At 40.4% G+C, this 17249-nt stretch overlaps 1 protein-coding gene across 1 annotated transcript in view; it reads right to left on the reverse strand.

Moving 5' to 3' along the window:
* Positions 1 to 14238, reverse strand: part of LOC105516376 — a 65001-nt gene extending 50763 nt beyond the window's left edge. Inside the window, 1 exon segment of the mRNA XM_011948572.1 lies at positions 13974 to 14238. Within this exon segment, the coding sequence (XP_011803962.1) occupies positions 13974 to 14238 (265 nt within the window).
* Positions 14239 to 17249: the final 3011 nt, after the last annotated feature.

Raw genomic sequence — 17249 nt, forward strand, 5'->3', positions numbered from 1 at the left:
TCCTGCATATACTACATTTTCTCATACTCAAGTCCTGCGATTGGCTCCATGAAACCTACATACAGGAAAAGTCAGCCCTCCACATACCTGAATTTCACATCCATGAATATTGTTTTTATCTTTGGTTGAAAAAATTCCGCATATGAGTGAACCCACACAGGTCAAACCCATGTTGTTCAAGGGCAATTGCTCTAATACCTCACATTCTGATCTAACATGCCTGGGTTCACTCTAGCCTTCTCCGTTTCCCTATGTGTAGTTTTCCTCCATTGTGGAGAAACCTGGCTCTACCATATATTTACACGTGTGTGCAATCCCAGTATACATATAAAGTTGCTTCAGAATTCATAGATAGTTTTCAGAATTGCTAACTTACACCTTTGTGAGAAACAAAGGTACTGCTATATGAAAACATCTGTGTACAGTTCTTTTAGTCTTCAGCCTTTTAGTGCACTGCGAAAATGCTGTTTTCCAGGTTGCTTAGGTTAGCTCTTTGCATTCTCACTCTCAGTAGGTTGATGTTTTTCATTTGTAATATGGATGCCTCTATGTACTGTTTGCATTCCTTTCTTTCTGCCCTTCCCCACCAACCACACACATTTTGGTTGATTTTATTTTATTTTTTGTTTATTTAGGAAGTACGTAAAACATGACCTTTGTTCCACAGGGCAGCAATTAAAAAACAGTGTACTCAGAGGAACGCCACTTCTCCTGATACCTGCAATCTCATCCTCATCCTCCATTCATCACGTTCTGCTTCTACCCTCACCCTGCAGACAACCTCACTTATTTCGAGTTGTTCCTTCCTGTAGTTCTTTTGTACAAATGACATATTCATGCATATTTTCTTATATCCACTTCTTACATGATGGTAGTATACTACAGATGACCTTTTATGCTTTGCTCTTTTATTTAATCTGTAGCTGCGAATCATGCTTATTTCCAAAAATAGGCGACATTTGTTTCACTGTATGAGTTTTTGTTGCAAGCTACAAATAGAACAAAAATATTTCAGGTGGATCAATTCATTTTTTCTAGGCTCCCATGGCTTTCTTAAATCGCATCAAACAGCTTTAGAGAAACAACATATAGATTGTTTAAATGATAGTTCTCTCTGTTCTCATCCCTATGTATTTCCACATTAGAGAAAAACATACTTTTTCTCCTACATTTTGAAAATATTATTTCATGGCAAGCCAAAATTTTCACACCTTTTCTAGAGCAAGCCTAATAGCCATCCTGTAGGTAAATATCTAAGAAGGCTGTGTCCTTCCGTTTCTATAAAGTAAAATAAGCTCCTTAAGTCCTTCAGCACATTTTAAAGAAACAGAAAAATAGACTGACACTTTCATTTTGGAAACCTCATATTATAGGTAGGCAAAGCACATCCCTACGTATCAGTGTGCATGGAACATACTGGATATTTACCGTAAGATCTTTATAGATAGAATGGGATTTGCCAAGATTTACATTTGCACTCTTGTGCAAATATGTAGTTAAGTTAGGAAATTCTAGTTTGCATCTGAACATGATGTATGTGTGTATGTATGTATGTAATATATATATTTAATATCTTCCACAGTTTTAAAAAAATCTTTGTGGAATCAAAAAGACATCTGAGCTTCCATTTTTCAAAGCAATGTACCTAAGAGCTAAGGGGAACATTTTTTCGTCTTTGCGATTGGCCACATCTCTTGACGTAGCTTAGAAAGCAGGACCTTTGATGAGAGCTGACAGAATCGACTCTATAGGTGAGGGCCCATACGTTGGTCATCAGACTCCCCTGTTCGTTTGCCTGTAAGCCATTGTAGTCTCAACCATTGGATTGAGATATGGAACATTAGTCAGTTTCTTAGACAGGACAAGGGAACTATAAAACCAGGTATGTTCATTTGTGGCATCTGCCAGGCTCATTCAGTAGCCACTATTTTCAATTGACATTAGTGTCTTTTAAGGAGATGAGAAAATGTGATTGATTTACAAGTGCTTACCTGTCCCATCCAAGACTTGTGAGATTCAGTCTCCATACATGGGATCACATCCTCTTTTCTACAATGCCCATGTCCAATCCTTTTCTGCATAATGTACAGGGTGCTTTGTTTTGGTGACTTATCTCCCTATCTATTTTTATGTGTCTGCCATTGAAATAGCACCTTTTTAAAACATTGTGCCTGGGCCATGATGGTGTTAGTATCATACTCATTCTCATTTTTATGATCTGTACTTTTACAAAACATGATCACAATAGTCACAATGTTAAAAAAATAAATGAGCACTATTTCTATAAAAAGCACAGTAGTTAATCCACAGGCAAAGTTAAAGAGAACCGTTAGTGCTGACGACTTCGATGCACTGAAGTTGCATCACAGGGAGAGAGGGAAATGGAATAATGAATGATCCCTTAGTGTGAACCTCAGATGATGGTTGCCAGCACCCAGGGTGGTCTGGCGAAGGAAAAGAGACAGCCATGGCAGAGGTGGATAAGCCATGCTGAGACCCTTTGATACTCAAATCGGTACTGTTCATTCACCCGTTTGGGGGCTGCCATGTGAGTCTTATACTGTCCTCCAAAGTCTTTTACACCCATTAGTGAAATTCAGGATTGTTCACAGCCTGAGGAGGATTTCCAAGGATGCGGAACTTTCAATGCCACACCTGGATGGCTGGCCATCCTAGAACGGGATTTTTAAAGCACCTTAGAAGAGATTTGCAAACACGGGGGCAGAGTTGACACGCTCCTTCCACTTTCCTTTTCGTCTTTTTTCCTCTATATAATATCCTTCTTAGTATTCCCTCTGCTTCAGTCTCTTTCCTTCTCAGACTCTGCTGTGAAGTGCTAGTTCAAGTGTCGACATTGCTACTTTATCTGCTGTGGATGAGTCTTGGACAAATTCTTTACTAGCCTTCATGAGCCATGGTCTCCTTGTTATACAATAGGGATTAAAATTCAGTACATTATCAGTTTATTTTTTGGAGAAAATGAGCAAATAAATATAAAATTCCTGACATCATAAAGGTTCAATAATTCTTAGCTATGGTCTATTTTTATTGTTGCTTATTTTTCTAATTCAAAAGAAAATTCACTATTTAACAAAGTTATTAATGTATAAAAGTATAATATATGTATGGTGGAATCTCAAGTGTATTTCTAAATATGTGTGTATATATTATGTATATATTTATATATACTTATGTATAAACATAGACATATACATAATACAGATATGAGTATATACACATATACGTACACACATATGCACCCACTAACTTTCTAAAGGTTCTACTTCTAAGAGCTAAAAACAAACCAAACACAAACAGCATTGCTTTGCCTCTCCCTTTCAAGCTTGGTCAATCAAGGAAGACATTTTAAATCATGAGACAATGATGAAAATGAGCTAAACTGCCTACATATTACATGTATTTAGGGTGAACAAATGTCAACACTGAGAAACACTGAAAGAGGAAAGACAAAAATAGATTTATTTTGCCAAAAGTAAACTCTCTGTAGTTGGCAGGCTCCTGTCTCCTAAGCCCATGCAGAGTGACCAAGGCATGGCTGTCTTGGAAGCACATAAATAGCATTACTTGTAAGAAGCATGAGTGACTCTCCAACCAGGCATTGTCCAATAACGTAGATGTTGAACACACCAGAAGCAATGCATTGGAAATGATACCAGTGCAACCGAGAAACTGAATGAGTGACCCATGGCCCATGACCGAGAATGTGTTCCTTGAGTACCAAGTGCCATAATGCATCTGGGTCCACAGAGCAAGGCAGGCATGGGCTGCTCAGGAGAGAAGCACGGGGTTTCTCTAAAGTTAGCTTAGGACTTAACTGTTCATAAGGAGGATGTGGTTAAGGCTCAAATGTCCAGGGAGAAGAGGATGATAGAGCAAGCCTTGCACATAGACTACCCTACAAGGGTAGTCTTGTGGGAAGTCATCCCTCTGTGAGGCTGGACATCTGGATTCCATGAGAAACCTGTGCTCACCTCCACCACACAGTATTTGCCTTTGCCAACAGAATGCCCCTATTCATAGGTCTCACAACTATCACTGCTCTGCAACCACTCCACTTTGATGGTGACAAGGAACCGAGGGATTTTACAAGCCAAATAAGTATTATGGGGTAGGACCCCAAATCAGAGAGAGCCAGCTTGAACCCTGGGCTGCAGAAATTTTCAAAATAACTGGGGTTCTGTGAAGAGGAATTGCCTTATGGAAAAACCTCCATCAACAATGCTAGTCGAATGCTGTGTGTGGCCATGACACTAGAAACTCCAAGGAGCTTCTCTACTGGAACTCCAAGGTATTACTTGTGATCCTCCTAGACACGAAACTACTTTTGTGAGTTCCTGCTCTTCCAGGAGGATGTTGGTACATCTGCCTCAATAAGGTAGACACTGAACATCTATATTTATAAGGTAGATTGAATACCGGAAATGGTGCACTGGAAATGACGCTAGTGCAATTGAGACACTTAATTTGTAACTTTAATTAAATAAAATTTAAATTTGAAAACTGACAGTATAAGTTTTATGGGAGGGGAACGAGACTCCCTCTCTCAATCAGAGGAGCGGGGTGAGCATACATGGCAGGAGGAGAGGTTGGAGCCGCCTTTGAGGATGACCCACCACAGTGGGATTCCCCTAAACACATGTTGACTGACTTTTCTCAAAACGTCCAGAGATTGCATAATGCTCTTCCGGAAACTCACAAAAGCATATAACAAGAGAAAAGGTGAGTTCACTTTAGCTAAGAGGTGCTGACACCAGGTCATTACTATGCAGGTGAAGTAAGACATGTTCTGCTCACTTACCTCCTTTTCTCTTCGCTTATCCAATTTTATAGGAAGGGGACATGGAGAAGGAATGAGAAAGAGAAAAACTTACCATGCTTTCGATTTTAGCAGCAGTGTTCTAATTCAACAAGGGCCTGAAATGGAAAAAAAAAAAAAAGTTAAATTGAATGAAAAGGCAGAATTTTGGTATTATACTGCACAAGACTCCAATTACTACAATGAGATTTTTTATGTAATAAAAAGAATCAGCAAGACTCTGAACTGTGCCTGTGATTTTATCCAAGAACAGAACAGAACAAGTCAAGAGATCTGATTTTTGAATTAATTTTCAATTAGAATATAATTTACATACGGTGAAATTTATCGTTTTAATGTTTGGTTCTGCAAAATTTGACAAATTTGATATATTTTGCAGCACCATACATTAAAACAGTGAATTTCACCATATGTAAATTAACCACCTCTACGAAGACATGGGGTTAGTTTCATCCCTCCAAAACCTCCCTCATCCCCCTTGGTAATCTACCGCATGCCCTACTCTACCTCCTGACAACCACGAATCTATTTCCTGTTCCCATAGTTTTGCCTTTTGCAGTGAAGTCACACAGCATTTGACCTTTTGAATTTGGTTTATTTCACTTAGGAGTGTGTATTTAATTGTCTATGTAGAAAATCCCAAGAAACGTACAAAAAAAGATGAAAACTACTAAGTGAGTTCAGCAAGGTGGCAGAATACAAGATCACCATACATACAAGATCACCAAACACAAATCAGTGTGGAATAAATTATCTCGGTCAGAGCTGAGCAAACGATGGCCCAGGGGAGCTGCTTATTTTTACAAATATAGTTTTTATTAGAACACAGCCACATTCATTCATTTACATATTTTTTAGGCTGCCTTGTTGCTACAAGAGCAGAGTTGAGTAGTCGTAATAGAGACCATAAAATATTTACTCTCTGGCTCTTTACGGAAAAAGTTGTTTCCTGAACTTTTCTAGATACTAAGCATTTAAGCATTAGAATTCACTGGGAAATATAATACTTAACATGGGTTTTTGTAAAGATTCAATGACATAATATATGGGAAATGTAATTATAATGTAAACAACATATACATGCCTATTAATATAATTCGCCATATAGACTACAGAAACTGTATTTATCTATTGCTTTAAAAGTATGGAATAAAGAAATACCATACTCTACCATAAAACCATACTTACAGAGTTGCCAGATCTGCAAATTTAGAATTCTGTTCCGATTTTTTTAAATGGCACCAAGACAGTATCAATTTGATTTTAAAACTATGTATAGTATTTTCCCATGCAAATTAGTTTTTCAAAACCTACTATTAAGTGACCGCTCTGTGATTTTAGTATACTTGCTCTGTCTTTTACAAACGGTTTTCATCTTTCTTCCATGGATCCTACAATTCCACAGAGGTTCAATCATATGGAGGGACTGACCTAGCAGTCCTGGGAATTAGAACACAGGCATCTTTGATAGACCATTGTTTAGTCTACCATGGTGGGCACTCCCAGGGTTGACTTGGAAATTCCTGGAGGTCTTTTTCCATCCTCTCCTGCCTTCTTTAGCTTGTTTAAGGCTTAGTCATTCATGGTCCCTAGGTGGCTGCCTCAGATTCAGGCACCATCATGTGGTCCCCACAAAGCAGGACGGAATGTGAGCGCAGTTGAAGGTCTTTACTAGGTGTGACTACTTTCTATGTGTCAAGGAAAAAAATATTTCCAGTGCTTTAAGACTTCCCGTCCTGTCTCATTGTCTATAAATGGCTCATGTGCTTGTGCCTAGATCAATTACACAGGAGACAAATTTGTCATGAGTAGCTTAGGTTTGACTTCATTTATGCCCTGGCGCTGGGAGCAGGGGCAGCCTTGTCAAATCAGGGTCCTTGTCATAGAAAGAAGGGGGAGAGTGCCTGTTGAGACAATAAACAGTGAAAAACACAGGAGGCCAATAGATTTGAAGACTTTTGAGCTCTAGTTTGCTGGCACTTAAGGTGAGAAAGAAAAAAGTAGAAAAATATCTTTTTTTTTTTTTTTAGGCGAAGTCTCGCTCTGTCGCCCGGACTGGAGTGCAGTGGCCGGATCTCAGCTCACTGCAAGCTCCGCCGCCCGGGTTTACACCATTCTCCTGCCTCAGCCTCCGGAGTAGCTGGGACTACAGGCGCCCGCCACCTCGCCTGGCTAGTTTTTTTTTTTGTATTTTTAGTAGAGACGGGGTTTCACCGTGTTAGCCAGGATGGTCTCGATCTCATGACCTCGTGATCCGCCCGTCTCGGCCTCCCAAAGTGCTGGGATTACAGGCTTGAGCCACCGCGCCCGCCCATCTTTTTTAAATAAACATAAAGTAAGCCCAAAACTGACTTTGCCCTCAAAAAGAAAGTACATTGCAGTGAAGAATAATTGCTAGGCCACTGTGGCTCACGTCTGTAGTCCCAGCACTTTGAGAGGCTAAAGTGGGTGAATCACTTGAGCCCAGGAGTTCAAGACCAGCCTGGGCAACATAGCAAGACCCCATCTCTACAAAAATACAAAAATTAGCTGGGCATGGTGGTACACACCTATAGTTCCAGCTACTGAGGGGGCTGCGGTGGGAGGATCACTTGGGCACAGGAGGTCAAGACTGCAGGGAGCAGAGATCACACCACTGCACTCCAACCTGGGCAACACAGTAACACCCTATCTCAAAAAAAAAAAACTTGTTTTTTATGCGTTTTAAAACTGTGCCCCTATTTTTCCTAGAGGTTAATTATCCTCATTTTATCTTGCCAGAAGAATAGAGTTCCTCATCTCTGTTAGAAACAACCATCAAAAAGATACATCAATTCATTAGAATCAAAAGGCAGGTTTTTTAAAGTGTTAAATGATAGGAACATCATTGTTAAGGTTTGCTTCTAAAGCACAGATCCTTTCAAGATGACCTAGGAAATCTGAGCAAGGTGGGTGAGGAGGAAATTATTTTATGTTAAAAATAGTTACTTCATTGTTACCTCTTTTGAGTTTTCTAGGTCTTTTAAAATCTGACCATTTAATGACAAGTCATATTTCGCAGTCATTAAAAAAAGTTTCAGGTGGTCGTTTCAAATTGGAAAAACAGCTGGGCACCGTGGCTCATGCCTGTCATCCCAACATTTTGGGAGGCCGAGGTGGTTGGATCACTTGAGGTCAGGAGTTCGAGACCAGCCTGGTCAACATGGTAAAACCCTGTTTCTGCTAAAAATACAAAAATTAGCTGGGCATAGTGGGGGGTACCTGTAATCCCAGCTATGTGGGAGGCTGAGGCAGGAGAATCACTTGAAGCCAGGAGGCAGAGGTTGCGGTGAGTCGAGATCGCACCACTGCACTCCAGCCTGGGTGATACAGGGAAATTCTGTCTCAAAACCAAAACCAAAACTAAACCAAATTGGAAAAATATCTAAAAGTATAAATTTGGCAATTTAACAACTATATCCTTTAAAATAGAACCATGCAAAATGCATGTATCATGGCAGTCATAATCACGTGAAAACAACATCTGCATATTATGCAGGTGCATCACAAATGGACATGCCCTGTAATTTATCCCTTCTGACCCAAGTCCATCTGAATTCATCCTGGGAAGACTGATGCCTGAATCTCTGATTAGGTTCATAAGTAAATAATCATCATATTCATTCATGCATTTCTGCCACAAATATGCCCTAAATCAGGAAGGTACGTAGCTATGATTCACGCCTTCAGTGATTTTAAGGGGAAAAAAAGGCATGTCTCTGTGAGTTATGTGTCTGAGCCAGGGTGAGGATAAAACGACAATGAGCTAATGACCGTAGTGAAACGCGTCATTTTCTCATCAGACCGACTCATGATAACAAGCACAGTAACAAGGTATGTGTGAGAACATTCCCCTGCCAGAGGACAACCCTGCGGCCCCATTTTCAAGCTAATGACATTTTTCGTTTTAAAAGCATTCCATTTTTGTTATAGATGTATTTGATTATGTGAACTACAATCATACCATCACTTTAGAATAATCAGAACTGGTACAATCACTTTAGAATAATCAGAACATACAGATTCTTTTTAAAAACATAAATAAAAATTAAACTCACTGTTATGGTCTGGATGTTTGTCCTCTCCAGATCTCGTGTTGAACCTGCAACCCTGGGAATGGCATTTCAGCATGAGATCTGGAGGTGACTGAATCATGGAGGCCCAAATCATGGACTTGAAGGTGATGGAATCATGGAGGCCCGATCCCTCATGAATAATTTAGCGCCATCCCCTTGGTGATAAGTGAGTTCGCACTCCATTAAATCACGTGAGATCTGGTTGTTTAAAAGTCTGGGATATGGCCGGGCCCGGTGGCTCACGCCTGTAATCCCAGCACTTTGGGAGGCCGAGGCGGGTGGATCACGAGGTCAGGAGATGGAGACCATCCTGGCGAACACAGTGAAACCCTGTCTCTACTAAAAATACAAAAACCATTAGCCGGGCGTGGTGGCGGCGCCTGTAGTCCCAGCTACTCGGGAGGCTGAGGCAGGAGAATGGCGTGAACCCGGGAGGTGGAGCTTGAAATGAGCGAGATTGCGCCACTGCGCTCCAGGCAGAGCGGGACTCCGTCTCAATAAAGAAAAAAAAAAAAGTCTGGGATATCCCCACCCCTCACTCTCTTGTTTCTGCTCTTACCATACAATGTGCCTGCTCCTGCTTTACCTTCCACCATGATCATAAGCTTCCTGATGCCTCCTCAGAAGCTGAACAAATATTGGTGCCATGCTTGTACAGCCTGAAGAAACATGCGCCAATCAAACCTCTTTGCTTCATAAATTACCCAGCCTTAGGTATTCTCTTATAGCAACAAGAGTGGCCAAATACAGTCACCCATATCCCCTACCATCAAGAGACAAAACCAGTTTACATTTAAGCAACATTTCTCAAACAAATACAAACCTAACAATGCAGAGTTCTATAGTATTTTCTCCAACAACAATGCCTTTAGTTTCTAAGAAATGTGAAATTTCAAAGAATATTTGCCAGATACAAATATGTGAAATTTCAAAAATGTAAAATTAATTTCAAAGAGTATTTGCCAGATACAGAAATGTAAAATTTCAGCCTAACTATAGCATGCAAAAGCAATGAGTCAGACAAGATTTCTCTGATTCACTCCTGACAGAGTTTAAGGCATTGTCCTGTATTTTACAAAAATGTAAAATTAATTTCCAAGAACATTTGCCAGGTACAGAAATGTAGAATTTCAGCCCAACTATAACATGCAAAAGTAATGAGTCAGACAAGGTTTCTCTGATCCACTCCTGATGGAGTTGAAGGCATTGTTCTGTATTATAGACTTGCCTCTGTGGCCACCTGTTAATACCTTTTGTGCCTGCACTCTGCCATGTCCCAGTGAAAGCAATATTCAGCATATGGCTCTTTCTGGTGTTCTCTCTAATATAGCCTTAGAAGCCACTTTAAAAATTTCCATGGGCCAAACCTTTATCTTCTAAATCTGACTCTTCCGTTGAGACCAGTAATCCATTAGCCCATGGAGTCTGCAGTTGCTTTCAATCTGGACATTACATTGTTATTTAGAACTCAATGCCTCCTGACTCCTACAGATGGCTAATTTTTTTTTTTTTTTTTAGATGGAGTCTTGCTCTGCCTCCCAGGCTGGAGTGCAATGGTGCGATCTCAGCTCACTGCCACCTCCGCCTCCCGGGTTCAAGCGATTCTCCTGCCTCAGCCTCCCGAGTAGTTGTGATTACATGTGCCTGCCACCACACCCAGCTAATTTTTTTGTATTTTTAGTAGAGATGGGGTTTCATCATGTAAGCCAGGATGGTCTCAATCTCCTGACCTTGTGATTCGCCCAACTCAGTCTCCCAAAGTGCTGGGATTGCAGGCATGAGCCACTGCACCCGACCCAGATGGGTAATTTAAGATGACCTTCTGCTGAATAAACAAAAGGTGGGCCAGGCAGGCGGGAGTGAGAGTAAAATGTTTAATAACTAAGGATATAAAGCAACTTTTCCCCCCCGCAAAGGAAGTGTCTTGTGGAAATTTTTTAAATCAACAAAATAATGGCACTTGCAGCAACCTGGATGGAGTTGGAGAACATTATTCTAACTGAAGTAACTCAGGAATGGAAAACCAAATATTGTGTGTTTTCACTCTTAAGTGGGATCTAAGCTATGAGGATGCAAAGGCGTAAGAATGATACAATGGACTTTGGGAACTTGGGGGAAAGAGTGTGGGGAGGTGAGAGATAAAGGACTACACATTCTAGCCAGTGTACACTGCTCGGGTGATGGGTGCACCAAAATCTCAGAAGTCACCACTAAAGAACTTATCCATGTAACCAAACACCACCTGTTCCCAAGAAACTATTGAAATAAAAATTAAGATAATGTTTTTGAAAAGAAAAGTTTAAATCTCTCACTCACCCTTTCTCTCCCACTCCCTCCTCTCTATTTCTGGAAGGAAGGGATTCAAATAAGCAGCTGATTGCAATTTATATTAATTAAATTTTTAGTTTGTTGTAAAAGTTTTTTATCTTTATTTTTAAATCGTGACAACTTATAAACAAAGATGTTGATGTTTGAGTAGTTATAGTTTGACTTTTCCATATCCATATTCTGTTATGCCTTTTATATAAAAAATTAAAATTAGAAATGCAAAAGTCTATCAAGAGGGTAAAGAGCAGAAAAAATCTTTTTATTAACAGAATATATATCTAAGTAGAGAACTTGTGGAAATTATGCGCATGGACAAATTCCAATTTCACACTGTACGCTTCTGTAATTTTATTTTTCAGGACAAGAGTTATCAGAATTCTTTCTCCTGGAAGAAAGTGGAGATCAAATGTGAAACTTCTAGAGAACGAGATGAAGGCAGATGAAGAAAGTTAACAAAACATTACATGACTTGATAATATTGCATGTATACAAAAGCCTCATGAAATCAACTGTGTTCTAGTGACCATTTGTTTTTCTTTTTATCATAATACTTTTTTTTCCTCTTGCAATGATATTGATTCATCTGCACCTGACATCAACTCTACATTTGTAGAAGGTGATAAGAATACAGGTAAATGGAATAAGTGGCTTTGCCTGCAATCCAGTGGCAGCAGAGATGTCCATTTCCTCTCTCCTGAATAATAACACATGCTGCACCGGGTTCTACAAGTTTCGAGGTAAGAGCATGAACAAAGTCACCATGACTACCCTCACCAAGACCACCACAATTATTTCCACCATATTCACCCTTTTAGTATGCAAACTTCCTCCAAGGCTTCCTGAAGTCACCCAGAAATGCATTTCTGCAAGAATGAGTTGTGCTAACTTTGTATCCTATGGACCTCTGGAAAGCTACCCATTTCCTCAACTCTTGGAGTCTTGCTGACTGCATGTTCCAGGCTCCGCATTTAAGCTCCAGTGATTGCTGATGACTGCATGACCTAAGGCATGTCTTCAATTCTTTCTTGGCCTCAGTTTCTTCACCACTAAATTCTGGATGCTGGAGTTGGCAATATTTCAGGTTCTTTCCAACTGGAAATACCTATGCTAATAATTTTAGTAAGGCAACAGCCATAGAAACCTACTGACAAAATGAGTGTTTTAACAGAGAGAGTGGTACTTTCTTAATTTTTACCAGAAGGGAATACATATGTATAATATCTATGTTGCCTTTTATGTGTAAAAATAAATACACAGACACAGATGTCTTGTTTTTTGTAAGTTCAGAGACCATTATTCATTCATTCTTTCTTTCCACAAACATTTATTGTGTATGTCAGTTAGGTTTTCCTGTGTACAAACAAAGTAGCTTTAAATAGAACTATTTGATTGCTCACAATTTTGTAGGTTGGGAATTTGGTCTAGCTTCAGCTGAGATGGGTTCACTCATGTGTTTACAGTCACTGGGGGTTCAGAAGTGTAGTTATGTGTCAGGCAGTAGGTACTGGCTCCAGGCAGAGGTAATAGGGGATCACAGGAAATGTGTCCATCACCCAACAGGTTAGCTGAAGCCTGTTCAGAGGTGGCCATCACAGGTTTCCCAAGAGCAGCAAGAGAGGGCAGGCTTCAAAAAGGAAGCACTTTTTTAACTCCATTTAAGTGACATTTACTAAATTACTATTGACTAGATCTATTCCCAGTTCCAACTTAAGACTGGAGATGTGAATGTATAGATTTCCCCCTTGGTTAGAAGGAAGGGGAAAATCATTTGCAAAGGAGTATGACTAAGTGAGGGTAAAAGTTTGTGACCACTTTTGAAGCCTAACTCCATGGGTTTCTACTCTATGCCCAGCACTGGGTGATTTGATGACAAAGCATCCTGCCCCAACAAAACAGCAGATTGGACCAGTTTTTGTTGTTGGTGGTGGTGGATTTTTTGTTTATTTGTTTGTTTGTTTATTTCATTAAAATAGAATTTTTTTTTTTTACAGCAGTTTTAGGCTCAGTGCAAAATTTAGATGAAGGTACACAGATTTCTTTAATACTCCCTGCCCCTACACATGCACAGCCTCCCCCACTATCAACATCCACACCAGGGTAGTACACTTGTTACAGTGAATGAACCTATAGTAAGACATCACTGTCACCCAAAGTCCACTGTTGATATATTAGGGTTCACTCTTGATGTTGTACATTGTGGGTTGGGACACATGTAGAGTGCCATGTATATAGCATGATAGTGCCACACATTGTGGTTTCACTGACCTAAACACCCTTTGTGCTCTCCCAACCAACTCGATCACTTTTGAGCGTAGGAATGGTCAAGGAGGGGATCTCTAAGGAAGAAACACTTAAGCTGAGACCAGAAAGAGGAATAGGGGTTAGCCAGGTGAAAGAAGTTAAACAGGACAGAGGATTAAACGGTTCTCCAAGCAAAGAGAAGGGCATATCAGTGGGGGTATGGATTAGGTAAAAGCCTGATGTGTTTAAGGAAGAGGAGAAAGGCCAGCATGGCAGGTAAGGGATGAGGGACAGAGGGTGGGCATGTGGCTGGAGAGTTGGGCAGGGCTGGTACACAGAGTAAAGGTGGTGGAGAACACTGAAGGGTTCTAAGCTGGGAGCCTCAGGGTCTGCGTGGTTCTTTCTAAGAGGCCTCTGGAATGAATAGGACAGGACAAAAGTCAGAGCAGATAGACTGGCCCAGTTTCAGATACTGTTCTTTCCCTTCTTGCGCATGTTCCTCCAGGGTTGACCCTCTAGAACATCAACTGTGTTGAGTCCTCCACGTCTCATGAGCAGCAGGTATGGAACACAGACTCCGTGACCCTCAAGAGGCCTAGAGGGAAGTGGTGCTGATGTGACCTGCCCAGATGGGTGGTGCTTAAGGCAGGGCATTCCACTCTCAGAGGCACAGAGGCAGATCTGTTTCTTTTGGGGCTTCTGCAGGGTTAGGGACTGACAGAGTGGGAGCATTGCCATCTTGGACAAGCACTTCATTCTAAAGTTCACCTTAATAAAAAACCACCTAAATCCAAAGGGCATCAGCCTAATGGCTAAGGTCAGCATCACCATAAACCACAAATAACATCTCTGACTAGAAACATTCCAAACTGCCCCCACAAACAAAGACATGCTAGCCCCAAGATAACCCCTCTCTGACCAGGAAGATGCCAGCCCCAAAATAATCTCCCTCCTGCCCAAAAGATGTCTGCCCTAGACAAACTCTTCTCCTCCCAGAGACATTACAACCCCACCATAAAACTTCTCCCTCATGCAGGAACATTCCAAGCTTGTAACAAGCCCCTCACCCTAAAACCAACATATACTCTAATCTGCAAGAGAAAGCACTCCTGACTGAAATTATCCAGAAGCCCCTGTCAGGTTTTATCTAAAGTAAACCTGTATTTAACTGCCAGGCCACGTTTCATGTTTATTTCCTTTTTCTTTAACTCTTACAGGGGCTTCTTCTGCCTTAAGGACTGGTGGAGATGGGGGATCCTGGGCTTTCAGGAAGCAGTTTCACTGCTCTAAACAGGCTTCAATTGTAATGCCCAGGAGATTTCTTTCTTCCTGTGGCTAAGGAGGTAGCAGAATCTCAACACTAAATCCTTGAAGGTAGATGTTATTTTGCAGTGGTAGCAAATAGCTTGCCCAGGTTTTAAAGAATAAAAATATTCATCTTTGTTGTTATTGTTTGTTTTCTTTAAGAAGAATGGAAAACTATACATGAACATTGACATGGATAAAAACATATGGTGTGTGTTTCCAGGACTCTAAGCGCAGTGACCTGGCCAGCTTGAAGTCACCCCAGCACTTAGCCCCATATGTGAACTGCAGACCTAAAGGGTGCTGCCTCCACTGTACCACCATCCTGGCCTCGCCCCATCTCCCTTCTACACCCAAGCACAAATCCATGGGAACATGGGCACGTGACCAGGAGATGCAGTCCTTATCCTCTTCAGCCAATAGGACTCTGAAAAGCATCTTAAATTAAGTGATTTATTAATACACCAAGAAAGTAAAGGACCTGAAAGAAGTTTCTAATTAGAATGGTAAAATAATGTATTATCCACATTAGGGCATTTCTAAGAGTGACAGGAGAGTGCTATAAATAATCAGCTGGCACAACAGGCATAAACAGAGCCTGCATCACATGTGAGTGATAGATGAACAATTCAGTTACCTAGTGACAGATATTTTTGTTTACAAGAATGATTTCATGCTCATTTAAATGGTGCTATATTGCACCAGATATTATCTCTAATTTGCAAACTCATTTTTCTTAACTTAGAGACATCACTATTAATAATATGGAAAAAACAGATGTTGCATTGATAACAAAATAAAAAGTAATATGAATCACGTAGAAGCATGAAATTATTTTCAGAAAATACATTTTTCCTCACAAAGTAGCTTTCCTGACCATTTAAGAAAGCAAAGTTGACAGGAAAGTCACATGGGAGCCAGGGCTTAGAACATTTGCAGCTGCTGCTTTTGTTCTGTGATGCATCATCTTTCATGTTTGACTTCCTCCTTGCTTGCAATTTTGCAGTTTGAAGAAAGTTTTTTCAATAACTTGAATGAGTTGTACCTAGTTGGTTTCTGAAATTGCATCATTTTTGAATAGGGGAATATAGCCTAGTGGTAGCCACATTGAGAGTGTGTGAAAATGACTGGGTAAGGAGGGGGAGTTCTTATGCAATGAAATCCTATTAACTCATTTCCAACTCTCCTTGTTCTATTGGACCATATCTTGGAGAGCCGTCTCTTAACTCTGCCCAAGCAATCATGACGCAGCTATCCAGAAACAAGGGTCATTCTTTACCTATATTTGTAAATCAAACCTTGAAGCACAACGACTCACTTTATTCCAATAATCACTGGTCTTGATTTGCATTTCCCTAAGGACTAAAGATGTTGAACATTCTTTACCATGCTCATTGGTCATTTTGTTTGGAGCAATATCTGTTCAAGTCTTTTGTCTGCTTTTTAATTGTGTTATTTTTCTTACTGAGTAGTAACAATTTTTTTTTGCTTTTAAATATATTTTTATGCTAAGATACAGAACCCAGACACCAAATATCACATATTTATGATTCATTTATATGAAACATCCAGAATAGGTATATCTGCAGAGAAAAAAAGGCAGATTCCTAATTATCAGGGCTGTGGGGAGAGGTTATTCGCAAGTAGCTGCTTGTTGGGGAGTGGCTGTTAACAGGGTTTCCTTTTGGACTTTCTTCCTTTTCTTTTCTATTTTTTTTTGAGACAGAGTCTCACTCTTGCATCCAGCCTGAAATGCAGTGGCACGATCCCAGCTCACTGCAACCTTTGCCTCTCAGGTTCAAGCAATTCTCCTGCCTCAGCCTGCCACGTAGCTGGGATTACAGGTGCACATCACCATGCCTGGCGAGATGGGGTTTCACCATGTTGGCCAGGCTGGTCTCAAACTCCTAACCTCAGGTAATTCACTCACCTCAGCCTCCCAAATTGATGGGATTACAGGCGTGAGCCACCATGCCCAGCTGGGTGATGAAAATATTTTGGAACTAGATAGAGGTGGTAATTTTACAACACTGTGAATTTACCAATTTAAAAAATCATTGACCCTGGATAATGCTGGATTAATGAGATGGAGATATTTCAAATAAGAGAATATCTGCAAGTATCACATATTAATGTTAAAAAAAACACAATAATAATAATGTGTCCACCATGTATCTCTTGACCTGTGTCACTATGTTTGCCATTACTGTATGGTTGTGATAGGGATGGTCAATTGTTCCCATATATACTTTCACCGTCTTTATTTTGTAATAGAACATGTGTTTTAAACCAGATGACCAGGATAAAGACTATTTTTCTGGATACTTTGCAATTAATTAAGTGTGGTCATGTGACTGAGTTGTGACCACTTGAGTGTACACTAAATGAAGTGTATATTATCTGGGATGTGCATTGAAAAGGAAGGGGCAGGGCCTACTCTTCCC

This window comes from Colobus angolensis, unplaced genomic scaffold (genome assembly GCF_000951035.1).
Source record: "Colobus angolensis palliatus isolate OR3802 unplaced genomic scaffold, Cang.pa_1.0 Scaffold28, whole genome shotgun sequence".
Lineage (NCBI taxonomy): Eukaryota > Metazoa > Chordata > Mammalia > Primates > Cercopithecidae > Colobus > Colobus angolensis.